The sequence below is a fragment of the Osmerus eperlanus genome, chromosome 19 (genome assembly GCF_963692335.1).
Source record: "Osmerus eperlanus chromosome 19, fOsmEpe2.1, whole genome shotgun sequence".
Classification (NCBI taxonomy): domain Eukaryota; kingdom Metazoa; phylum Chordata; class Actinopteri; order Osmeriformes; family Osmeridae; genus Osmerus; species Osmerus eperlanus.
In genome coordinates, this window is record NC_085036.1 from 819,371 (window position 1) to 846,948 (window position 27,578).

A 27,578-nucleotide genomic window follows, 5' to 3' on the forward strand; every position below is an offset into this window, starting at 1 on the left:
AGCCCAACCAATGTTACATACCCTATTCGGAGACCTTAAGGAACAGTGTGAAATACCCCCAAAACCCAGTCAATCACCCCTTCAATAGAATAAAAACAACAGGACGAGCCGGGTGCCTAACCGGAAATGCAACACCACCTACATCCACCGGGGCCGTTGCCTCAAGCCAAGGGGCGGAGGGGTGGGGGTCTGTATCAAAGAAAATACTTTTTGTCTGTATAGTACCAGCAGGTGGCACCAGATCTCTACAACCGTTTCGCTCTGCTGTGCAGCGCACATGGATGACGTAAGTTTTCGATGTCGCACAACTAGTTAGCTAGCACTAGCCTAGCCATCTTACTACACCAGACAGGATACAGGATCAAAAGGTAAGAGTTGAGATACTTGACCAGGGACAATCATTTTGTATTTAACATGTTATTATGATTTGAGGTAATTGTATAAATATCTAACTAATAGTTTTTCTTTCATTGGTGGTCTATCTACCAAGCCCCCAACATGGTCAATTGATTTACATTACAAGCTATTTTTTGTCCAGACTAGCTACTGGTAGTTAGGTCAAACTACTCACATTTAGTTGTGCAAAACAGGTTACACAAATGTTCCATCCCTGTTTGAAAATTTATTGTTGGAATGCTGCTACAACTATTGTTCTTCGAATCTTTATTCAACTTCTTCATATTTTTATTCTTATTCTTTTATTTCTTCCGTGGCTCCTTCAAATCTTCAGCTATTAAAACCGTTCGGCTATCAAAAAACTGCTATGACTGCTATGACTTTTCAGCTTTCTACCTCTTATCCTCAAATTAATATAAATCAATATTCATAATATTTTTAACCCTTGTGCTGCCTTCGAGTTTTTTCCCCAATCCTCTTGAACTTCTTAAACTTTCAAATCCTTCTTCTTCCTCAATCTTTCAGCTACAGCCACCATTTAAACGATAAACAAAGCTTTTTGATATCTATTCAACATTTTTCAAGTTTTTTGAGACCGTTTCTGAGATATACATGGGTGTGTATGTGACAGCATTGAAATGCTAGAGTGGAGAGGAGCTTCAGAAACTGGTTCAAAAAATATTTCAACCATTTTTTATTCATTTCAGCATTCCAACGCATTTTATGCAGTAAATGCACCTTACAGTTACATTTACATTTAATTAATTTAGCAGACACATTTATGCAAAGCAATGTACAAATAGTGCATACAGAAAGTACAGCGAGATCAAGGATCAGAAGTAAATAAGTTACCTAGTTCGAACAGTATTTTGGTGGTCAGAGTCAAGGAACGTTCTGATTTTGCATCACAAAATAACCTCATCTCAGCTATCAGGCAGAACATCTATTAATTTCAGGAGGGTGTGTGTACCAATTAGAATGGGTTTAGTTTCCCACAATCTGAGAAAGAACCGGGCAAAGATCCTATCTTGCAGGTGTCTTCTTTATACCCCAACGGAGTGCAGTGCCACGATCGACATTGTTTGGATAAGCATTTCGACATCAAATAATGAAATGATTATTCACAGCATAATCAGTTGCCAATAGGCATAATCAGCTGCTTTCAAATTGGCTGGCTAGCGAACAGAATGACAATATAAAGTGGATATACTTTCAATATAGATCAGTGAATTTTGTTAGGTCTACATAAATGTGTTTACTGATGTCAAAACTGCCTACACATTGCAAATGTACAAGCGTTGTATGGTGAATTAGGCCTACAATTATGACAACTGGCTCAACCATTGTACATGTAATGACTTCTGTAATGAACTAAATGTTTAGATGTTTGTGGTGGTAAGACAATTTAACAGAGAACCAATATAGTACATTTTGATCAACATAACATAAGCCATTTAGAACATAGGGCCTTCATTTGTCTGCTGTTTTGTATCTATCATTCCAGGAATCTGTGTGTGTATGCCACCAATTTTATCATGGGAACTATGCACTATCTATAGTTCAAGTACGGTAATCTGTATTTGTGTGTTTCACTGACATCTTAATCACCGGCTGAATCACGGGCACTATGCACTCATAGTTTATCGACCATGAGTTCCTTATCTTCTTTAGTACATACAAACATGCTCAAGCTAGCAATAGCAGAGACCCTGATCGGATACATAGGATAGCAGTGTTTCCCCTCCATTATATATATATATCTATATATATTTTTTTTATATAGCGCAAAATAATAATTGGTCTACTGTTATGAAAAAACACAGATATGCATTTATATTTTTGCAACCAATATGTTTGATTAGCTTCTGCTGTTTGGACCACTCCCAGACATTTTTGTACATAGCTTTTTGTAATGTTAGTGACAGTGATATTTCTGTCACAGCTGTCAGACGATATACCATCACACTAGCTTGAGGGTGATATTGATTGGTATTCTCTAACAGATTTACATTTCTTACATAAAAAAGCCAAATGGCCAATTTGGCTATTGAGAAGCTCAATATGACAACCCTTTGAGATCCTCATAATTGTGTTATGATCCTTATTGTTTTGGCCGTCTAAAACAGAACAGCATTTACAATTGAAATGAATCCATCCAATGCCCTCTTGTGTTCAAGTTCAGTATTGCAGTCTGTTATAAATCTATAGCCCAATCTCAATCTCCGCCCTAAACCATCACAGACTCACTTGACTTCACATGGTAAGTGATTGCGTGTAAGAGGCTGCAAGGCTCAAAATGCTATGAATAGGAATGGGACAGCAATTTGCGGCATTATTATGAAGGTACATTTAGTGTCTTTATGTTTAGTAAAACTTTTTTCTTTGCAATGAAAAATAAATTTTCTGCAAAATCGAGGCTTCAAAGCTAAAAAAAGATTTAGCAATCAAATATTTTGTAGTGGCATGCAAAATTTTATTTTTTGTACATTATTTTTGCATTAGAAACTTTTTTTGCTTTTGAATATTTTTTATTATATATAGGTTACTGTAGCTTATTTGATGATGGCAAAATAATGCATTTCAAAATCATTTTCTAGAATCAACGTAATGTATTTAAAATAGTACATTAAAATATAGCTGCAAGCAGCAATGAGGTGGCCAAGCAGTCGAATGACCCATAAAACATGTTAAACATCCTCATAAGAGGTTTACGAGTACACACAAGTTTGGTGTGAATCCATCAAAGATTTGCTGAGATACGACCCAACTTCCTGTTTGCTGGCTTAACGGCACATTTTGATTGGCCGTACCGGGCAAACGGTTTTGAAAATCCAAAAAACATACGATGGCTTTTGTGAGGCTTGGTCTGAAGATGATCTCTGCCAAATTTGGTGAAGATAAGAAAACATTTGTAGGAGGAGTAAAGAAAAAAAGTTTTTTCAGTAATTCAAAATGGCGGCCGCATCAATTCGGCTGTTATCGAGAGTTATCATGTGTCACACACGGGATGTCCCAAGATATCATGAGACAAAGGAATTACTTAATAAAGGCAAACAAATCAAGTTATTGGCCAAAACACATTTTTGGTTCCTGCGGCCACGCCCAGTGATCACATGACACCAAATTGATTGGACATCCTCAGGAGAGGGTTCCGAGTCATCCTACCAAGTTTGGTGTTGATTTCTCAAGGATTGGCTGAGATCTGACCCAACTTCCTGTTCGGTGTCTTTGCTGCCGATTTTGATTGGCTGTACCGGACAAACGGTTTTGAAAATCAAAAATACTTTCAAAATTTTTAGTGAGGGTTGCTGTGATGATGTGTGACAAAAATTGGAGGAGAAGCGAAAAAAACGTTTTTCCTTAAAATTCAAAATGGCGGAAAATCTATATAACCGGAAAGTGACGTCATAGGGTGTGTTGAACTCGTCTTGATCCAGGGAATCCAACGGTACCTCATTTTTGAAAATTGGTCATACGGTTCAAAAGTTACGTGTGTAAACACAAGTCCAACTTTGACCCGTTGGTGGCGCTAGAGTGCTCGAATGGGAGACATGAAACTTGGTGAAAATAAAGAGGGGACTGTGCTTAATGAGTGTGCCAAATTTCACAACTTTTTACCATATGGTTCTAGGGGCTGCCATAGACTCCAATGGGAGAAGAAGTGTAATAATAATAAGAAAAGGTAGAAACACTTAAGTGGCTTCGCCGCTTCGCGGCTTGGCCACCAATAATAATAAGAAAAGGTAGAAACACTTAAGTGGCTTCGCCGCTTCGCGGCTTGGCCACCAATAAGAAAAGGTAGAAACACTTAAGTGGCTTCGCGGCTTGGCCACCAATTAGTAGTTAAGTGAAAACTCTGTGCCGCTTACTTAAGACGCTGCCATGAATCTTTACAGACAGTCCTGTCCGTCATAACTTCCTTTATGTTGGAAAGAAACGTTTAACAGTATTGGTTGTATGTAGCCAAACTGCATATAACAGGGAACTTCAATGTAGTTGAGAACAAGACTGTGCACGCCTATCTCAGCTGGACCCTGAATGCAGCTGGTTGGGAACATTGTCTGCCAGAAACATAAACGTAAACGTAAAACGTTCTGTTGTTTTTGAACGTCATCGGTGTTGCGTCTGAACGTTGAGTCTGTGTGGATATTGAGATTGGGCCTATTTGTGACTACTACACAAGCCATGGAGTAAGTTGAGGTTCTTACGGTAGGCCTCATCAGCTGGGAACACAATATCATGGAACGCATGGTTAAATTTGTTTATCTGAAACCATCTTATTTGTTGATCTTTACAGGCCTAGTCTCCCCGGTCCCCCTGGCTCCAGCCAGTGTTTCACAGCCCCTCAGCAAGGTTGTGGTCCCATGGCGGACACTGAGGAGGGCACGGCAGAGGGCCGTAGCAGCCCGGACCCAGCCCAGGCAGAAGATCCTCTCTTCAGCAAGCTGGACATCCTTCTCTTCTCCCTCATCATCGGCATGCTCATCTACTACTTCATGAACCGTAAGAAGCCAGAGGAAGCAGACCCTGAATTCAAAAGACTCCCCACTGTGTAAGTGGCCTTCCTTTTATTTTCAATTTTTCAAGAGGATCTCTATCCAAAAATAATTAGGATATTTTTTATACTTTCCAGTGAATCTGATTTTACACGTTTATCAATACCGTATTTCTTCGATCAAACCCCGCGGCGTCTATTACGCAATGATCATTTTTGGTGTGGCGTTTATTCGAGGGCGGTGTTTAATTAGTAAGAGAGATTTAGTGAATTGTAGCTGCAGTGCGGTCATAGACAAACAAAGAATAGACAAAGAGGTCAAACAAAGCCTGGTGTAAAATTGAAGCCGTGCGTGTGTCTACATTGTGTAGAAATCTGAAGCAGCATGCCGAAACGTTCTTACACTTTAGCTTTCAAACAGAAAGCTGTGCAGAAAGCATTCACCAGCAGCGACAGATCTGTAGCACGCGAACTTGGGGCTGATGAAAGGCGAATTTGCGAGTGAAGTCAGCTACCTCGCTATATTGTACCTGTTGCAATTACATTATAATAATGTATAATTAGTTTTCAACCAATGTCATAATTTGGAACTATATACAGTTAGGTCCATAAATATTTGGACATTGACACAATTTTCATAATTTTGGCTCTGTATACCACCACAATGGATTTGAAATGAAACAATCAAGATGTGCTTTAAGTGCAGACTTCCAGCTTTAATTTCAGGGTATTTACATCCAAATCAGGTGAACGGTGTAGGAATTACAACACATTTGATATGTGGCCCCCCCCTTTTTAAGGGACCAAAAGTAATTGGACAATTGGCTGCTCAGCGGTTCCATGGCCAGGTGTATGTTATTCCCTCATGGGAGTTCGTTATTTCATTGACAAGGAGCAGATAAAAGGTCTAGAGTTCATTTCAAGTATGGTATTTGTGTTTGGAATCTGTTGCTGTCAACTCTCAATATGAAGTCCAAAGAGCTGTCACCATCAGTGAAGCAAGCCATCGTTAGGCTGAAAAATCAAAACAAACCTATCAGAGAGATAGCAAAAACATTAGGTGTGGCCAAATCAACTGTTTGGTACATTCTTAAAAAGAAAGAACGCACTGGTGAGCTCAGCAACACCAAAAGACCCGGAAGACCACGGAAAACAACTGTGGTGGATGACAGAAGAATTCTTTCCCTGGTGAAGAAAAACCCCTTCACAACAGTTGGCCAGATCAAGAACACTCTCCAGGAGGTAGGCGTATCTGTGTCAAAGTCAACAATTAAGAGAAGACTTCACCAGAGTAAATACAGAGGGTTCACCACAAGATGTAAACCATTGGTGAGTCTCAAAAACAGGAAGACCAGATTAGAGTTTGCCAAAAAACATCTGAAAGAGCCTGTACAGTTCTGGAACAACATCCTATGGACAGATGAGACCAAGATCAACTTGTACCAGAATGATGGGAAGAGAAGAGTATGGAGAAGGGAAGGAACTGCTCATGATCCAAAGCATACCACCTCATCAGTGAAGCATGGTGGAGGTAGTGTTATGGCGTGGGCATTTATGGCTGCCAATGGAACTGGTTCCCTTGTATTTATCGATGATGTGACTGCTGACAAAAGCAGTAGGATGAATTCTGAAGTGTTTCGGGCAATATTTTTTTTTTGACAAATATTTTTATTGGTTTCACAGGTTACAAAAAAAGGACAAATTACATCAAGGCTTATTTTCTATTTTCCTTCAAAAGCACACCCTTTCAACCCCCCCCCCCTCCCTCCCTCCCCAGTCAGCCATACTACACTGTCTACGCTGTACAGAGAATGGAAAAAACACAAAATAAAAATAAATAAATAAATAATAATACAATATAATGTACAATGCAACATACATTAGATATGACAAAAGCCATTGGGGAAAGACAAACAAAGGGGGGGGGTTCAGTAAAACAAATCAGAAAGGGAATAAGGCAACAAGGTCAGATTGTAACCAAAGTATCCTGAATATGATGATAGTGCTCATTTATCTTCAAGGGTTTTTAACTCTTATGTATTCCAGTGTTGGGTTCCAATTTAATTCAAATTTCTCCGGAGATCCTCTTAAATTGTACTTAATTTTTTCTAATTTGAGAAACATCATAAGATCTTCTAGCCATTTGGACGCCGAGGGGGCAAGTGGTGACTTCCATCCTAGAAGTATTCTCCTCCTCGCTAGTAAGGACGCGAAAGCAATAGTGTCTTTTGCCCACTTCGTGAAGTTCTCATGATTTGGTATTACCCCAAAGATACCGACTTCTATACTTGGTGACAATGTAACACTTAGAAATTTGGACAAATGACTAAAAATATCTGTCCAGTAATCACAAAGGCGAGGACAAGACCAAAACATATGTGTCATGTTTGCTGGGGATAAATTACATCTGTTACAAGTGTCTGTGACATTAGGATATATTTTGGAAAGTTTAGAGTTAGTATAATATAATAATAAGTGCGATGGATCACCTTAAACTGTATTAAACTCAGCCTTGCACAAGATGTACTCATTCACTCTGCTGAGTGCCTCCTTCAAGTCATTGTCAGTTGTAGGGCAACCCAGCTCCTCTTCCCAGTCTTTTCTTTTCTGATCTAGTGGGGTAACTGTGAGTTGGGAAATTGAAGAATATATTCTGGAAATTAGGCCTTTTTGACTGGTAGGAATGTCCAAAATTGAGTCGACTGCTGAATCAGGTGGGGTGGTTGGAAAAACTGAATTATTCAGCTTGGCAAAGTTACGGATCTGGAAATAACGAATTTCAATTTCACATCAATAACAAAATGTGCCGTTAAGCCAGCAAACAGGAAGTTGGGTCGTATCTCAGCAAATCTTTGATGGATTCACACCAAACTTGTGTGTACTCGTAAACCTCTTATGAGGATGTTTAACATGTTTTATGGGTCATTCGACTGCTTGGCCACCTCATTGCTGCTTGCAGCTATATTTTAATGTACTATTTCACTGAGTTTGGCAAAGCTATCAAAGGAATTATCAGTGTAAAGGCCTCTTAAATTTGTAAGGCCCGACCTTTGCCAAAACAAAAAGGCTGCATCAACACTGGGGGGAAGAAAAAGATGGTTGTTGCAAATGAGAGTATGGTTAGATACCCCCTTGAGGCCAAAAGTTTAAGTTAAGTCTAAATTGAGACCAGATCCTTAACGTAGTGATAACAATAGGGTTGCCTGTGTATTGAGTTGACTGAATGGGTAGTTTAGATGTGAGCAAAGCCAAAAGTGAAGTGGAAGGACATGAACTAGCCTCAATCTCACACCAATTTAGCGTCAATTTAGCGTCTGAACCCATAGAATCATTTTTTGTATGTTGGCTGCCCAATAGTAATTTCTTAAGTTTGGGAGCCCTAGTCCACCAACTGACCTGTCTCTTTGTAAAAACCCACGCTTGATCCTGGGGATCCCATTTTTCCATATAAAGGAGGAGATCAGTTTGTCAAAAGAGCTAAAGTATGATTTTGGCAAAAAGACTGGCAGACACTGAAAAAGATATAGAAATCGTGGAAGTACATTCATTTTTATGCAATTTATCCTACCTGCAATTGTTAAATGCAGAGCCTTCCACCTTTCCAAATCTAGTTTGATCTGTTCCATTAAAGGTAGAAAATTGTTTTGGTAAATAGTTGACAAATGTCGACAGATATTCACCCCTAAGTATTTAAAGCTGTCTCCAGACATCTTAAAGGGAAGATCTCCGTCGATAATTTGTGGAGCTGGGTTATTAACTAAAAAGCATTCACTTTTTGAGTAGTTCAGTTTATAGCCTGAAAAGATACCAAATCTGTCTAATAGTTCAATTATGCGAGGGATAGTGGTCAGTGGATCAGACACAAACAACAATAAATCATCTGCATAAAGTGAAAGTATATGCCTGGTGTCACCTCTAGAAATCCCCTGATTATAGTTGGTTGATTTAAGTGCTATAGATAATGGTTCGATCGCCACAGCAAATAATAGGGGACTCAGGGGACAACCCTGACGTGTAGACCTGGAGAGAGTAAAGTATTGAGAACTCATTCCATTTGTATTCACTGAAGCTTTGGGTGAAGTATATAGTAACTTTATCCATGAAATGTATTTAGAACCCATACCGAATCTGTTAAGGACATCAAACAGATACCCCCACTCCACCCTGTCAAATGCTTTCTCAGCATCTAGTGAGACCACTACCTCTGAAGTTTCAACAGGAGCCGGGGACAGAAGGATATTAAGAAGTCTGCGAATGTTTGAGAAGGAATGGCGATTTTTCATAAATCCTGTCTGGTCAGACGATATAATGTCCTGTAAAACAGATTCCAATCTCAGTGCAAGTATTTTAGCCAGAATTTTTTTATAGTCGTTATTCAAGAGTGAGATCGGCCTGTAGGAACCGCACTCATTACTGTCTTTGTTTGGTTTCAACAATAAAGTTATGGAGGCCTCTGTGAGGGTTTGAGGTAAGGTTCCCTGATTCAAGGAGTCATTAAACATGTTAAGAAGAAGAGGGCTTAGTTTATCAATGTGTTTTTTTAAAAGATTTATAGGGTAACCATCTGGGCCAGCCGCTTTGTTGCTTTGCATCAGTTTAATTGCATCAGTAATTTCACTAATTTTCAGAGGTTGATCCATAATATTAGCTTTGTCAGGAGTGATGGATGGAAATTCCAAATTATCAAGAAATTCCGTCCTGTATGTGTCAGTGTTAGAGGCTTCAGAAGTGTATAGATTAGAGTAGTAATTTTTAAAGGTATCATTAATGACAGATGGGACTATTGTAAGTTCTCCTGAGGAAGTTCTTATTTGTTTAATTTGTTGAGATGCTGTTCGACTCTTGAGCTGGTGAGCTAACAGTCGTCCTGCCTTCTCACCATGTTCATACAAAAAACCTTGTGAGCGCAATAGTAATTTTCTCATGTGTTGTAAATAGATTATAATCCATTTGCAAATTTTGTCTCTCTTTTACCAGCTCTGGGGATGGTGACACTGATAGTTTGTTATCCAGATGACTAATACTTTCCATTAGCTGCTCTTGTTTTTGTCTTATTTTATTTAAACTTGCAGAGTACGATATAATCTCTCCCCGAATAACCACTTTTAATGTTTCCCAAAGCAAAGATGGAGATATGGAATCTGAGTTGTTGTTAATAAGGAAATTATCAATTGCTGCAGAAATCATGCAATTAAATGCATTATCATTAAGCAGTGTGCAATCCAACCTCCAGGGGGGGCGTGTTTTTTGTAAGAATCTGAAGGAGAGGTCAAGAAGCAATGGCGCATGATCCGATATGACTATGGTTGAGTATTCTGTGTGACTGACAGTTGGAAGGAGACCGTTACTAATGAAAAAGTAATCTATTCGTGAGAAACTTTTATGAACCTGAGAGTAAAATGAAAATTGTTTCTTATCAGGGTAGTGGAAACGCCAAGGGTCCACACTTCCTATTTGGTTCATGAAAGATGAGAAGGCTTTGGCCATTTTAGATGGTGGGTGTTGTCTGGAGGGGGATCTGTCCAGTAAAGGATCCATTGCACAGTTAAGGTCACCCCCCAAAATTAGTTTATGATAGCTCAAATCTGGAAGAGATGATATCAGCTTTGTAACAAATGCCTCATCATCCCAGTTGGGCGCATACAAGTTTACAAGAGTGACTGCTTCATTGTTAAGACAGCCTGTAACTATAATGAATCGGCCTTGATTATCAGCGAATGTATTAGATGGGGTAAACTGAATTTTTTTATGGAATAAAATAGCTACACCCCGCACTTTGCTGCTAAAGTTGGATTGAAAACATTGGCCAGTCCACGATGCCCTCAATCTGTGTTGATCTTTAGAGATCAGATGTGTCTCCTGCAGGAAAGCCACATCTGTTTTCAAATGTTTTAGATGAGATCAAATTCTGCCCCTCTTGACTGGGCTATTAAGCCCTTTAACATTCCAGGATACAAACCTCAGGTTTGCTCCTTCACCTTTTATTATGTTGGCCATATGTAATAGTAAGAGGAGTGTAAAATAGTGACACTGCCTTGGTATGAGAAGATGAGAGCAGGGGAAGGGGAGGAAACGGAAGGGGAGAGAGAGAGAAAAAAAACGAAAAACAAACATACAAAATAGGGGACATATATACCAACAATTGTAGCGAGGCCATACCCACCCACCACCCCCCTCCAAATCGTACACATCCACCCACCCACCCATTCCCTTCCCAGAAAAAAAAGCCACATTAAACTCTCAGAACGGAGAGTATACAATACTAATGCAAAATCTAACGTTCCTAAGCATGTTCTCAGAACTAGAACTAGCAGCAGGATATTACAAAACGAGTTACTTCTAGGTGGCATGCAACACGATCCCTAGTACATGAGCTAGGGGGCTCCTATTTAAAACAATGAATCCTGTGATTCAGAAACTAAGATCAGTGAGAGGTATAATATAGGCCTATAAGCTAGGTTAATGTACCCCTTCATATTGTTAACGGTTACTGTGTAAAGCTTATTGTATTTTTAAAGAAGTAAGAAAAGAAAAGAAAAAACGATAGGCCTATAACAAAATAAGATTTAGAGAGTCATCTTCGAAAGAGTACTTACAATAGTGTCTAATCAGTCAAAATCAACAGAAAATGTTAGCTTGGTGGCTGTAACAGACAACTCGGGATGAGGCCGGTCTCTTCTCCTTTGCAGCATACTAGACAGGGGTGTTGATGTGCTGGTCATAAAAGTCCTGGGCTTTTTGTGGCGAATCAAAGTAGTAGTCTTGATCTTGGAAAGAGACGTGAAGACGGGCTGGGTGTAGCAGGCGAAACTTTATTCCTTTCAGATACAGGGAGTTTTTTATCGGGTTAAATGACGCTCGTTGTTTGGTCAGTTCAGCACTGATATCAGGGTAAACTCTCAGTTCAGAATCACGATACGTCATCTGATGTTTCCTGGCCCATCTTTCTCTTTCTCTTGAAAACGAAGGAATTTGACGATAAAGGCTCTAGGCTTCTCTGTATTGCTTCTCTGTATTATTGTATCCCGGTCTGCGGAGGGAGCGATGAGCTCTCTCTATCTCAGGTGGGCTATTGAAGACCTCGGAGCCGGTCACCGTCATCAGCAAGTCAGACACAAACTTCGTTAGGACCAGGCCTTTCTCACTCCCCTCGGGTATGTTGATTATTCTCAAATTCGAACGCCTGGATCAATTTTCAAGATCGTCGACTTTATCCAGAAGTTTACCGCATTGGGATTGAAGCGTTTTAACTGTGGTCTCCATCTCGGTGAGTTTTCCAAAGTTTTCCCCAGCCAAAACTTCTGTATGAGTGAGACGGCTATTAAACGATGACACCTGCTGTCTCAGAGAATCCACCCATGATTTGAGGGATTCTGTTGACTCGCGGATCAGAACTGCCACATCGGTCTTAAAGCTTTCACGTTGATCATTGAGTAGAGCTTCGAGGTCGCTTTTGGTAACCGGGCTGTCTTCTTCATGTTTGCTAGCCCATTCAGCATCTCTGGCTGCCATGTTAGCTAACTTAGCAGAAACGTTAGCTCGAGTACCTTGCTGTTTCGGTTTGTTCATTAGGCCTATCTCTTGACACTCCCGTGTAAAAAGTATGTGTAAATGTTCAGATTTAGGCCAACAAAGATAGAGGAAAATAAGTTTAAAGGTCGTTCAGGTTAATGATATGAAAAGTTTAGCCGGAGCCCCCTTTCGCACGTCTGCTCACCACCTCGTCATGCCGGACTTGTTTCGGGAAATATTATCTGCTCAGATTCAGCCAAATGCTTCAGAACTCATAGGACGGCGCTTCACAGTGCAGATGGACAATGACCCGAAGCATACTGCGAAAGCAACCAAAGAGTTTTTTAAGGCAAAGAAGTGGAATGTTCTGCAATGGCCAAGTCAATCACCTGACCTAAATCCAATTGAGCATGCATTTCACTTGCTAAAGACAAAACTGAAGGGAAAATGCCCCAAGAACAAGCAGGAACTGAAGACAGTTGCAGTAGAGGCCTGGCAGAGCATCACCAGGGACGAAACCCAGCGTCTGGTGATGTCTATGGGTTCCAGACTTCAGGCTGTCATTGACTGCAAAGGATTTGCAGCCAAGTATTAAAAGTGACAATTAGATTTATGATTATGTTAGTTTGTCCAATTATTTTTGGTCCCTTAAAAAGGGGGGGGCCACATATAAAATGTGTTGTAATTCCTACACCGTTCACCTGATTTGGATGTAAATACCCTCAAATTAAAGCTGAAAGTCTGCACTTAAAGCACATCTTGATTGTTTCATTTAAAATCCATTGTGGTGGTATACAGAGCCAAAATGATGAAAATTGTGTCAATGTCCAAATATTTATGGACCTAACTGTAATTGCATTCAGTAGGCTATTATTAAGTGACTTTATTTGGTAAGAGTACAGTGCCTTCATTTTGAAGGCCTTGGAACGCTCGTGAGTGAGAGAGTCGACAAGCTAACAGCAAGCGAAGCATGGACAATTTAATGCTCCGATAAAAGTTAAAGTTTGTTATAGCTGATGTTAGCGATCTAAGGAAACCTCTATTCCCTGGTGTACAGCATGCCGCCAACGAGGTATGTTGTTTTGTGTCTGTATTTTACTTTGGTGAAATACAGACACACATGGCTAGATGCTGCGCATGTCATTGTATGTTCATATTAAGCTAATGTGGTCTTCATTTTCTCGTTATAGGCTACTGTGGGTTTAGTTTTCACAGTGGATTTGGAGAAGAAGCTTCAAATAAACCTGTAGCAAGAAAGCCACTTGTGTCTGCCAGTGCTTCGAGGGAATTATAGTACACTTTACTTGTGTAATAAATATTGTGTTTTAAGTTAACCAATTAAATAACCGTTTTCGGATTTTTTTTGGTGCAGCGTTTAATCGAGGGCTGTGTTTATTACACAATGTTCATTTTTGGTGCGGCGTTTATGCAAGGGCGGCGTTTATTTGAAGGTGGCGTTTAATCGAAGAAATACGGTAGTTGTGTCTTTTACGGCTGTATGAAGGGGATGGCACTGACCCCTGTCAATGGTTTGAAATGTGAATGGATAACTAATCATGTCTGTTTCAATATGTATAGGATTTTTACACTCCTGCCCCCACCTCTTATGTGCTAAAGACTGAAGATGTTATGCTGCATGGAGTCTCACTTGATGTGACTAAAGGCCAATTTATACTTCTGCGTTTTGACGGAGACAGGGAACGCCCTCTCCATCAAGGAACGCCCTCTCCGTGCCCTATCCGAGCCCCTCGAGAGCTCTACGTGCACCTCCTGATTTTCCTGACCGTCCGTCCGTCATTTTACGGATACCCCTTGGCTGTGATTGGTCCGTATTAAGAACCGCTTGCGTCAGGGGAGGGGTTGCCGTGACCAACAAGAGAACAGAATCCTTTGACCGCCATTGTTGTAAGTTTTTACAATTCATATTTCAGCTAAACAGTACATGTAAATCAGCATCTGAATTAAAATGTGACGAGAAATGGGCAGTGTAGTTGCTGAAAATGTGCTTATTTTATTGATGAAACGGCTAATTTGTAAATTTGCTCCGACTTTTCGATAACCTAGCTAGCATCGCAGTGCAGCGCCACCTACTCTTCTGGCAGTGAATTGTTTTCAGCACCCACAACCTTCGGAGTAGTATAAATTGAACCAATCCGTCCGACTCCGTCCGTCTGTCCGTACGTAAACGGAGTCGGAGAAGTATAAATTGGCCTTTACTGTTGCATTGGTAGTCATATGTTGATAAGTATGGATCAAGACATGTTCTTACAGATAATAGTTGGGTATAAAATGGAATGTGCAGCATTGTTCTCTAGGGTTTTCTTTCTCTTGGTTGTTTGGCCAATATAGAAAACCCTACATGTATTACTACTTTGTCGGAGATTGAGACGTTTTTCCAAGGTGGAGACCCGCTCTTTTTAGTTTCCCTTGGTTGCTTTGTTTCTTCAAATACAACTTACAGTACAGAGTAGCCTATGTAATGGTTCAGTTATTTTATTCTCTTATTCCCCTTAAAGAGTTCAAAAACTCTCTCACACTTTTTTTTATCACCCCCTAGTGACCCAAAGTAATTCGAATTGCATTTTGCCATGGAACTTGAAGAGTTGAAGGCTGCCAGTGGCAGTGAGCTCCTGCATGGTCTACACTAGACCGCACTGTGGTCAGGACTGAGGCCTTCAAGCATTTCAAAGGACTGCCCTCATGTAGGCCCTAAGTGAGGGAATGTCCATGGTCACATTAGTTAACATTTGTTGTTGGGAGAAAGAAACACCAGAGGAACAACAATGGAATTTGCTTGTTCCTCTGTTCTGAGTTGTGGTGGGAGCCGCGGACAGTTGTGTGGCAAAAAATCCTACGGCCTTCATGGAGGTCTGGAGCGGCAGTAGCATTTTTCTGATTTGACCATGTGTTTGTTAGATTAGCTAAATGAGCTGTACAAATGTAGCTTTTATCAATAGGAAAAACCTTAGTGAAAGAACGCAAGGAACAGGCAGACTTGCATGATCTCTAACTAAACCTACAAAATAAAAACATTTCTTTGTTGAAGGATTCTTAAAATAAAACTACTGAACACTGTACATAGAAAGGCAAGATATGGCTTAATCAGTACCAGTTGTTCATTTGTGGGCATTTTTCTGTGTGTTTGGATCAATTCCCCCCCTCAAGGGAATGCCAAAGGTTTACCCCTCCCCCAGAACAATGAGGAGTCCCTCTTGAACTTTTCTTTCTTTCCTTCCTTCTTTCTTTCCTTATTTTCCTCTTTCTACCTCTGTGTCGATGGGAGCAGTGTTACACTGAATCAAAAAGTAGCCCACAACTGGAAGCCTAATTACTGGACCCCTCTCTCCCTGAGAGAGATCCCCCCCCCCCCCGGCCTCAGCAAACCCCATTGAAGGAAATGGAAATATGCAGGACGGAGGAAACGGCCCACAAGTGAAGCCCTGAACATTCCAGGAAGGGGTTTGTTTCGTGGAGAGCAGGAAAAAGAGAGCTACCTTGGAGTTTGCTTGTCATGCAGTCTGGCTGGCTCATACTGTAGTGTTTGTGGTGTTTATGTTTATTATTTATTTATAACTTTTTTGCTGCTGCGCACAGGGGAATACTGTGTTTTTGTATTGGTGGAAGTGATTTTCTCTATCTACACTGGTACTTGCTGGCCCACTGGCAAGGTCTAAAGTGGATGCTCTTTTCCCTTTTTGAAATCGCTCCGAGGTGGAAAGTTGGGGGCCAAAGTCCAGCCTTTCTTTCTGTTCGAGCCTTCACTCTGTGGCGAACCATCTCTAATTAGCTTTTGAAGAGGCGTGAATGGAGCGGGCCATGTCACTAAAGGCGACCTTTTATGACAGATTAGGTAAACATAGTGACACGCTCTCTCGGCTTGGGGCTTTTTGAGACATGCCTCATGGAAGCTCGCATCCTCGTCGCTCTGTAAGAAAAGGGGACACGTCAACAACAGAACACATTTCCGGCGTTAATGGTTGCCAGGGTAACTTGGGTCTTGTAATCCCTACTGATTGCAGAGGAAAAGAGGAGGAGATATAGATGCTGGTTGTGTGAGCCCAGTTGAGTGTGTTTGTCTGTGCAGGGGGGCATGACAGGGCTGTTTCATGTACATGTCAGCTGGCGACTTGCTAGTGTGAGATTTGAGGGAGATGTCTGTCCAGCCAGCCTTCACGTTCAGGGTGCTCGCCCTGCCTCGGAGCCAGATGTCAGCTGCGTGAGAGCGGGTGAGGCGAGGGGCTGCAGCAACGCCGTGTCCACATCGAGGAGAACGAGAGACTGGGGTCTTCCGTCAAGCTAGCAAGAGGCTGCAGAACAGAGTAGCCATGGCTGCCTGCTTGTTCTGATTCCACCGTGAAGAGAAGGAGAAAGCACTCCAGTAGCGTGTGTGTGTGCGCAAGATATAGGGATGTTAGTTAGTGAGGGGATGAAATTCAGCTGAAGCATTGGAAAAACGGACTATGAGAGGCCAAGGCACAGTTAGCTCCTAGCCCCCCCCACACAACACAGGGGCTTCGCAGGGCACGTTATCGGACTGTTTCCCACTGTGGATCAACAAGTGTTTGGCACACTGGAGAACACTGCCTCCAGTCATGGGATGTGTGTTCTCACTGCCCAAGGAGAGACAGGCAGCGGCAGCCAGGTCAGTCTTTGTGTGTGTGTGTGTGTGTGTGTGTGTGAGTGAGACACGCTACTCCAATTTCATCCACTGTCTAACTAGGGGTGGGCGATATGGCCAAAATCTTCTATCACGGTATGAGTAATTTTATATCACGGTTACGGTATATATTACGGTTTATTACACGGCTGTTCTTAATGCTGTAGAATGCTCCATTCACTTGAATGGGGCTTCCCAACGTTCTGTGGTGAACAATTTTTTCATATTTGACCGTTGCTATGCATATTTGACTGCTGTCAAGGGAAGTGGCCTTTTTGCCTCGGATTCACGTCTTTCGTAGCACTCCGCAATTAGTCCGGTAACTTTTCAACCCCAGCGTACTCCGTTGCTTAGCGACGTCAGCTGATTTGAAGCCTAAAGAATGTTCAACATCTATGCAGTTCATCGTCTTTGGCGAACCATTTCTCTGCTGATAAACACTACGAATGGTAACGAATAAATTGTAAAAGACACACTGTGTTAAGTTATTCTTTCGGCAAGTAGCCGTGTAATAAGCGGGATAATGTATAGAACCTCCGCTTCGCGTCGGGGTGCTGTTCGCCCTGTCGGGGCTTATTTTCCCGATAATGACCGGCGTTCTATACATGATCCCTTACATATCTCATGTGAGTAGGGGGGTTATGGCATATATGCTTAATAAGAATGTATGAAATACATAATTTAAACCAATAAAGAAATAAAATTTAAAAAAATAATAAAAAAATACCGCGGTTGAAACGGTATAGCCAAATCTCAATAATTTTGGTACTACCACCAACTATCGAAAATAGATTTTTGAAAAAATGATGTTCCATTTTCCTTTGAGGGCACAATCAGGAGCAGTTTGTGGATTACAGATGTCGATGAAGACATGTTTTAGTTGTCTTAGCTTGCACTCAGAATTTGTTGCGTGGCTCTGTCAAGGAGCTAGCAGCTTGTTAAAACACACAAGTTATGTTTGAGTTGTATTTGCTAAATCCTTAGTTTTTGGAACTAAGCTTCAGACTGTATGCGTCAGAAAGAGAGCAGAAATCAACACAATTGTTTCAACAGTTTCTATTCCACAGCAGTTGTGATTCTGACGTTGTGACCAACAGTGAGTTGCGTTGGGCTGTTTCTATACTTTGTTTCCATGACATGTTCAAGGATTTCAACACGGGTAAAGGGGTGTGGGCGCCACAAAAAATCTGTCCCCTGGGCTCAAATAGGATGAGAGTGGTGGAGCAAAGAACATTCTCTGCTCAACGTTTTTGAAAGGCTGCTTTTATGGAGGCAAACATTACATGACATGTAGACCTATAACAGCTACTGGGGTCAAATTCTGGAATGAGTAAATGAAGACGTTTTCTTGCAGTTGGTTGTGTCTAACTCATCAGATTTTCTATGGGTTGAAACAATTGATTCCCTGGTGCCAAGATATCTCAAGGATTTAAACTTTTTGGTCTACAGCACTGTCTTTTAACTGCTACATCACAGCCCTATTGGTGGATTTAAATGTGTAAGTTACCTTAATGGGTTTAATGTTAATATCTGCCTGCTGTTTGTTTGTCCAGAGTCACACCACAGCGAGAAACCAGCTTCATTGAAAAGATGAAAAAGACGGTTGGTGGTGTTTTTCCTCATCTATGATGAATCTATCTCTATGATGAATCTATCTATGAACTAAATTATACAATTTGCTGTGATATCATGTCATCGTTATTTATCATCTTAATTAACCATCGAGGTGAACGAAAAATTCATAACTTGAATAGGTGGCTATGGGTCTCGGGGCAGTGCATTGTACCACTTGACAGTCATTTGAGCATGGATAGTTTAATGAGGTACCCCCCTCCCGCCCCCAATAAAGTCCTACCAACTTAAATCTGTGTAATCATCTTGCTAATGACCCATGTCTTGTCCATCTGGATCTATCTCTCCAGAACAGAAACATAGTGGTGTTCTACGGCTCTCAGACGGGCACAGCTGAGGAGTTCTGCGGCAGACTGGCCAAAGACGCCCAGCGCTACGGCATGAGGGGCATGTCTGCCGACCCTGAAGAATACGACATGGTATTGGTCTTGTATAGCTGATCTTCAAACTCGTGGTTAACGTTGTACACCTAGGTATTGCTGGGTCTTTGGGATTGGATTTGTCCAACACTCAAAGTCAATATGAATGTTTTCTGTTGCCTTCTTAGCAATGGAGACTTTTTTCCCAGTCAGAAGTTTCTGAGAAAAAAGTCTTGGCTTGTTGGTTCTCACTTTCCAGTCGGAGTTGCCCCGCCTGGCGGAGATGGAGAACTCGCTGGCGGTGTTCTGCATGGCCACCTACGGGGAAGGAGACCCCACAGACAATGCTCAGGATTTCTATGACTGGATGCAGGAGACCGACGAGGACCTGAGTGGCGTCAGCTTTGCGGTTCGTGTTTTCACCATCAGACTTTTGACAATTCATTTTTAGTCACAGTATCACAGACAGATGTATGACTTGTAGGCTTTGATTCCATAAGGACAGTGTCTTACTCCGGCCTAAAGAGAGTGTAGTAAGAGATGTCAGGGGCTTTAATGCTGTAGGGATTTGCGTACACAGACTCACTCCGCATCCCAAAATAGTTGTCCTTTTCCCCCACTCCAAAATCAAACCCTTTGGGTGGAATGTAACACACACTTTACCAACCCCCTTTACTGAACACTCCAAATTCACCAAGTGGAAACATGAGGCTCTGCCAAACAGCGTCTTTGGCTTAGCAAGCTTGCTATAGCGCTGGTAGTTTGTGGTTTTTCCTGAGACATAGTTTTCCATTTCAAGTGTTTTCTCATTTACATCACCGCTGAACAATGTGAACCACAGCTTCCTCCAGTTCTTTGTGTGACCCTCCAGAGGATGAGTTTTTTGAACTGCTTCATTGGTCAAAGGGTTGTCTTGAAAATCCGTTTATTTTTTGTCTTCCAAAATATTGCTTTTTCAAAGCCACAAAAGGTTACAAGTAAGATTCAGATAGGTTGAGACCTCTGCAGAAATTTGAGTCTGCTACACTTTTTTCAGTTCTGATTTATGCTCATGAGTAAATTGGCTAAAACAAGCTTTTAATCAATATAAATATCTATTTTCCCAAGTATCTTTACATTGATTTACTGTTAAGGCCAATATTGACTTTCTACCACAGGTGTTTGGCTTGGGGAATAAAACATATGAGCACTTCAATGCCATGGGGAAATATACAGACAAGAGACTGGCAGAGTTGGGGGGCAATAGAATATTCGATCTGGGTATCGGGGACGATGATGCCAAGTAAGTAGCAATCTTACCAGAGTAGAACATACTACAAACAATAAAGCCAAGTCAGAATTTCCCTTTGGAGATCATTAAAATTCTATCTAATCTAATAGGCAACAGTACATTACACAACGCAGTATTCTTATAAACCATGAAACTATTTGCATACCTTTGTTACTTTGTATTTTGAAAAGAGCAATATTGTATCTATCACAAACACTTTCAAATGTATTGCTGTCAAATGTTTAAAATATACTTTTCCAACTTTACTTCTCAGTCTTGAGGAGGACTTTGTGTCTTGGAAGGAGGGATTCTGGCCTGCAGTGTGTGAGCACTTTGGAGTGGAGCCTACAGGGGATGACACCAGGTAATGGCTGACATGTGCTGCACCTCTCAACAGGTCAAACCTGTTGCCAAATGCTGCAGTTTAATGTAGAAATTAAATAATAAGACTGTGCCTCACAAGTACAGTACTGTAGAGGAGATTGCAAACTCATTTAGGTGAAAACCAGTATAGGTTAGCCAATTCTGAACATTGACTATATGCATTATTAAAAAGTCTGGTGTATGAAACCATGGAATGAGTTGGGAGTTAAAACATATTTAGTTTGTTGTAAAACAATATTCCAGTACTTATTTACTATCCCAAACACAGGTCTACTGTTGTCATTTTCTATTCGAACCATTTATGTGATCATAAAGTATATGTATGCATCATCACATTTGCATCACAGAGAGAGGAACCCGCAAGAAAAGCGGGCCGGTCTTTGCTATTGGTGTGATTGTGAGGTATTAGACTTCTCAGGTCTGACAATGGACGGTGAAATGGCCAACAGAAGTAACCACCTTCCAAATTCACGTCTCCTCAGTATTCGTCAGTACGAGCTGGTGGTGCCGACCGACATCAACATGAATAAGGTGTACACCGGAGAGATGGGTCGCCTCAAGAGCTTCGAGACTCAGAAACCGTGAGTTGGCATGCACAGGGTGTGTGTGTATCTTCCATTAGTCCAAATGTGCACAGTATACATGTGCAGACCTGACTACAAAGCTGCATCATTGCTCAAATTGAAACAAGAGGAATTGATTATTGTTGTTGTTCAGGGGGCCACAAAAGAGATGACTGTTGTCATGGTAGTGACCTGATTCTCACTGCTTCACTGGGCCTCACAGGTCCAAAAGCAAAGTCAGCCTTAGTTTGCTTCCTGTTGTCATGACTGTTATCCAAATCATTTAAATCTAAATAAATAAATAATATGCAGTCTATTTCCTTTTTTGATATTAATATCAAAATATTTTATATATTAATATCAAAATAAGAAAATAGGCTCATTAATGACTTCTCATTTTGAATCTTTGGTTTAACCCTGTAAGACCCCTTGTTGTAATATTATAACGTCACCTTTAGCTCTCCAAAAAACAAATGTTCCTCAATTTTTTGGGGGGAAAGACCACATTTTCATAGCCATTGGGTCTTATTGTATTGCCTTGCAATGTCATTGGATACTAAATGTGAATATAGATCTGGCTATAAGGCCATGAACTCATTCCACCAGCCAACTTTCCTGGAAACAAATCTCCTTGTTTCATTTGACTGGATATATCATCATTGAAGTAAGTAAATTCCATGAAAAAATGTTTTGGGTGATTGTTAGAATATGTAGTTCATGTACCGTATTTCTTCAAATAAACGCTGCAGCGTTTATTAAATAACGTTCATTTTTGGTGCAGCGTTTATTCGAGGGCGGGTTTATTCGAGGGCGGCGTTTAATTAGTAAGGGTGATCTCGTGAATTGTAGCTGCAGTGCAGCCATAGACAACTTTGTTGCTGGCATTGTGACAAATGAATCATGCTGCTAAAAACGCAGGTTTCATTTACTACCGCTGACCTCCTTGTCTATTCTTTGTTTGTCTATCAGTGCGGCAACTCCCTTTCTCATTGGCTATCAATTAGGTGTGCGTTGGTAGTACAACTGTCTCAAATACAGGTGTTCTACATTGTGTAGAAATCTGAAGCAGCATGCCTAAATGTTCATACACGTTAGCTTTCAAACAGAAAGTTATGTACATGTGTAATAAATACTTGGGTTGAATTGAACCAATAACCATATTCTGATTTTTTTTTGGTGCGGCGTTTATTCAAGGGCGGCGTTTAGAATCAGAATGGGATTTATTCGCCATGAAAGTTTGCACAGACAAGGAATTTGCTTTGGCAGGAAGGTGCATACAATAAACATATAGGGACCTAAAATTGAAATATGTGGACTATCTATACTAAGGGTACATAAACTCGCAGTACTAAGTGTAATTAGAATTAAATATAATATAGTTTATTACACAACGTTTATTTTTGGTGCTGCGTTTATTCGAGGGCGGCGTTTATTCGAAGAAATACGGTAAATACTAAGTTATTGTGGAATTCATGCATCACATTTGATTTTCATCTTGTTTTGTCTTTGTTGTAATTTTACAACGTTGGGTCAAAATGGTAGCTAAAATAGCAATTGCACCTTTCACTCTACATGGAGACATTACACTGCTCGAATGTTCAGATATAGGATAAATACTTACAAAAATATTATGTATTTTATGATTCACACTGTACAAATGGGTTATTTGTTATAATTTTCAGTTTAGACCAGATTTGAAGATTTCTAAATCAATGTTATTTCTATGTTAGCAGTGAAATATAGTCAACTGTTTTTTTTTATCTGGACTTTGTTTGTTTGCCCAAATATCTACTTTTTGCACAAGGCAAATACTGTTTGTGGAATGCTTTGGAGGATGGTTGTTCAGGGAAAAGTGTAAATGTTTTGGAATGTGGGGGTTGCAGGTATGGTGCATTGTTCAGGGACAGGTGTGAATGTTCTGCAATATAGGGATGTAAGAGGTCTGGGGGGTTGTATCTTCCTTTTAGAATGTTAAGTAGAGAGCACATTAGGCTAGCCAGACAGTATTGTGTGCCTTCAGTGGAATGTATTGCATGAATAAGATTCATTTGCATTGGAATTAGGTATACTTGAACATACTCTAACTATTATTTCCATTTCAGAATGACACCAGCAAGGAGAGTTTACTTCAGTGTGCATGATGTCATTGATGCTATCCAAAATGTAGAAAGGGATGTTGACATGGAATCAGACACCAGTGATTCGAGTGATGAGGAGGTGGTTGAAAATGTTGAGGAAGTGGAAAAAGAGAGAATCAGAGACCCACTGATTGTCCAACTAATGATGATGATGGTAAGGACATCGAGCAAACCAACACAAGCCAACCAAACCACAACATATGCGCTGTCAAGTGGTATGACAACAGGGCAGTCACACTTGTGTCATCCTTTGCTGGCATTGATCCTGTGCAAAAGATTCAACACTCGAACAAAAAAAATCCTACATTGAAGTTGAGAGACCTCATATTGTGGGTTCATACAACAAATACATGGGCGGTGTGGATTTGCTGGACTCTTTTGGAGCCAAATACAAGTTCCTCATGAAATTGCGCTACTGATACAGTTACATCTTCTGGCACACTATTATCATTGCTGTGATCAACGCCTGTCTCCTCTACAAACGGGACTGCAAGGCTCTCAATATTCCCAAGAAAAAGATGTTGAACAGGAGACTGTTCCAGGCGCAACTAGCTTCCTCTCTCATCCTGACAAACACAGCTGTCAACACACCAAGGAGAGGGTGGCCATCTTCAGCCAGTGGGAGCCCTTTGACATTGATAACTGTGACACCTCAGAGACCTGTGACTGCTCAGAAGAGACCATCCTCAGGTAATGGGGGTCCACCAAATGGGGTCCCAACCAAGAGGGCATGTGAACCACCAACGGATGTGCGCAGGGACATTGTCGAACATTTCCGGTGAAGACAACGAGAGGAGACTGCAGACACTGCATAAAAGGATATTCTAATATGCTCTGCAGAAAGTGCAATCTCCGTCTCTGCTTTTCAGAGGAAAGGAACTGCTTTTGGGACTACCATTGCACGTGAACAATGGACCCCGGGGTCTTTGAAGTTTTCATTCTGTTTTTATAATATTTATCCTTTTTTTCTTTTTTTTTCATAAATTCTGATTAACCAAAATATTACTGTTGGGTGATTATTATTAATGAAATGTACTGATATAGTGCTATGTAAGCAATCCACACTCCAAATTAACCATTAGATGTTTTGTGTATTTGTTCTGACAGTTTGAGAGCAAATGCTGAAATTCCCAACTAGGTCCAATGTTGCATTATTACAACGTTTCCCCAAAAACGTACAAAAACATATTTTTTTTATTAATCCTTCATTATCTTCATCAGAAGACTCTTGCAACATCATCTGACTTAAAAAGAACATTATTTTTTTTTTAATGTTTGGGTCTTACAGGGTTAACACCTCACCAGAAAACAACACGCACAGCCTTCATTTCTCTGTCATTGTTCACTCTCACCTCTCTGACATTGAGGAAAAAATGGCTTTCCATTTGTGTGCAGGCCTTTTGATGCCAAGAACCCCTACTTAGCAACAGTGGTCGTCAACCGCAAGCTCAACACTGTAGGAGAGCGCCATCTCATGCACTTGGAACTGGACATCTCAGGCTCCAAAATCAGGTACTGAGGCGGTTAAAGAATTATAAAAAAATAAAAAAAACTGTGATGCTGGATGACATCATCTCTAACGTCTACAATTAAAGCACAATTTGATATTAGGTAACGTGAAAACATTTATAATAGTTGTGATGATAATTTTTATTTTATATATATTAAAAAAAGGATAATCACACTGCATGTTGTTTTTCTCCAAGTTATGTAACCTTCACTTACCTCATACTCTAAATGTTAATAATCTACCTGTCCTTACTACCTATCTTTCACAATGTCCACATTTAATAGATATAACATTGATGTTTACATCTTTATAACAAAAGATACACAGCCATTTGTTCATCTGACCCGCCATCTAGATACGATTCAGGAGACCATGTGGCTGTTTACCCCGTCAATGACGCCTCCCTGGTGAACAGGATAGGCCAGATCCTGGACGTTGAACTGGATACGGTTATCTCTCTTAATAACCTAGACGGTCAGTCATACATCATGGATTATTATATGTCTTGTGGAAAGCTCTTGGCTGTTTTGCATCCATGTTTGCATGGATCTGATGCCTATGTGTTAGTACCTATCAGCAATTGAGTATGAGTCACAGTTTTTTGCAGATGATTAAATTACAGTGTGAGTAATAGTTTCAACATAACACAAAGGGGTAAACAACAGATTCTAAAGTAGCCTACATCGGATTCAGTGCTTACTTCTTTGTCTGTATTTTTCCCCATTCAGAGGAGTCCAATAAGAAGCACCCATTCCCCTGCCCCACCTCCTACCGCACGGCCCTGACCCACTACCTTGACATCACCAACTTCCCCCGCACCAACGTGCTATTTGAGCTGGCCCAGTATGCCTCCGACCCCAAAGAGCAGGAGACCTTGCGCAAGATGGCTTCCGCCTCGCCAGAGGGCAAGGTGAACACTCATGGTTCCTATGCACCTGCGGTCGCAAGGACTTATCCATATCTCCACAACATAACTAGAATTCCATATTGGTAATGTCTACATGCTTCAGACAACCACGCAGCAAGACGGCACAATTAGACAAATTCAGATCAGTATAGTATAATCATTAGAATAATGTCAGTTTCTGCAATGTGGTAACAAGAACGTGGTTTCCCTTTTCTAATTACTCTGTAAGCATAAATGCATTATTCACATTAGATGACATTCACACAGCTCAGTGTACGTGCCCCCCCCCCCCCCCCCCGATTCTCAGATTTTTTTCTAATCTAAAATGTCACATTAGCTGCGTCTCCTAGGCTGTATAAGTGCTGTTTTTTTTTACTAGATAAACCCAAAAGTAATTCAAGCTCATAAGGAGATGAATCTGTGTCTCAGAGTGTATACCAGAGTTGGGTGCTGGATGCACAGAGGGATATCCTGACGGTGCTGGAGGACATGCCCTCTCTCCGCCCGGCCATAGATCACCTGTGTGAGCTACTTCCTCGCCTTCAGGCTCGCTACTACTCCATCGCGTCCTCCGGCAAGGTCAGACTTCCCTGTCCCCTGTGTGGGACATGATTTCATACATACTATTATTGGTAGTATGTATGAAACCTACTCACTATTTTGCTCTGTTTATTTAATTTCATATTATTCTTCAAACCTCTACTTCTATTACATCTACTGAAGGCTATTTTATTTCACTTGTTTTTGGGTAGCCTACTCATACATCAGTACAGATGTGGCAATTGTGTAAACGTAGTAAACAAACATACCAGTCATGATATTGTGAGTCTTTTTTCAGGTGTACCCCACAACCATTAGCATCTGCGCCGTGGTGGTGGAGTTTTGCACCAGCACTGGACGCACATTCAAGGGCGTGGCCACCAACTGGCTGAAAAACAAGACTGTGATGGACAATGGCCACAAAGCTACGGTGCCCATGTATGTGAGGAAGTCCCAGTTTCGACTCCCCTTTAAGGCCAGCAACCCTGTGGTGATGATCGGACCGGGCACGGGGATCGCACCCTTCATGGGCTTTCTGCAGGAGCGTGCCTGGCTCAAGGAGCAAGGTAACCTAAACTACCATAGAAAAACAAATACAATTTGGTTTGGGATTTAACTAAGAAAAAATGAAAACATCTACAAATGTACACAATGTAGTTCAGTCTCCGGAAAGAGGCTTCCAAGGACCAAATCTAAAATATGTTGTATTTATCCATCAGGGAAGGAGGTGGGCGAGACAATACTTTACTTTGGCTGCCGCCATAGAAACAAGGACTTCCTGTATCAGCAGCAGCTGGAAGAGTTTGAAAAGGCAGGTGTGCTGACTCAACTAAACGTGGCCTTCTCACGAGACCAGGAGCAAAAGGTATACAGAGACATTGCTGTCACAACAACAAACAACAAACAACAAACTTTGTTGAAATTGCTGTAATCATGCTAATCACACCAGAGCTACCAAAGGCTATCCAGCTAGTGTATGCCATATAGCATCTGACTTCTCTATGCTAATAGTGTACCATGTCAATCCTCCTCAGGTTTACGTGCAGCACCTCCTGAAGCAGAAAAAAGAACACATGTGGAAGCTCATCAACACAGACAACGCTCATGTCTACATATGCGGGTATGAGTTCATTGAGCAGCTAAATCGCTCATTTAGTACATTTCAGATTGATTATAGTTGCAGGTAGGAAAGAGACATATTTAATGATGGTATCG

At 40.9% G+C, this 27,578-nt stretch overlaps 1 protein-coding gene across 4 annotated transcripts in view; it reads left to right on the forward strand.

The window, feature by feature from the left end:
* Positions 1-259: 259 nt before the first annotated feature.
* Positions 260-27,578, forward strand: part of LOC134039572 (NADPH--cytochrome P450 reductase-like) — a 29,123-nt gene continuing 1,804 nt past the window's right edge. The window contains exons 1-15 of one of the 4 annotated variants that reach the window (XM_062485523.1): positions 260-368; positions 4,694-4,948; positions 18,614-18,662; positions 18,983-19,111; positions 19,311-19,460; positions 20,209-20,333; positions 20,596-20,685; positions 21,188-21,286; positions 24,802-24,918; positions 25,272-25,390; positions 25,645-25,826; positions 26,253-26,402; positions 26,662-26,929; positions 27,083-27,228; positions 27,398-27,483. In XM_062485523.1, coding sequence (XP_062341507.1) covers positions 4,761-4,948; positions 18,614-18,662; positions 18,983-19,111; positions 19,311-19,460; positions 20,209-20,333; positions 20,596-20,685; positions 21,188-21,286; positions 24,802-24,918; positions 25,272-25,390; positions 25,645-25,826; positions 26,253-26,402; positions 26,662-26,929; positions 27,083-27,228; positions 27,398-27,483 — 1,898 coding nt within the window. In that variant the 5' untranslated portion in view covers positions 260-368; positions 4,694-4,760. Of the gene's footprint in view, positions 369-4,693; positions 4,949-14,100; positions 14,309-15,854; positions 17,046-18,613; positions 18,663-18,982; positions 19,112-19,310; positions 19,461-20,208; positions 20,334-20,595; positions 20,686-21,187; positions 21,287-24,801; positions 24,919-25,271; positions 25,391-25,644; positions 25,827-26,252; positions 26,403-26,661; positions 26,930-27,082; positions 27,229-27,397; positions 27,484-27,578 lie in introns of those variants that run through there. The other 3 variants (XM_062485525.1, XM_062485526.1, XM_062485524.1) reach the window with 3 other exon arrangements.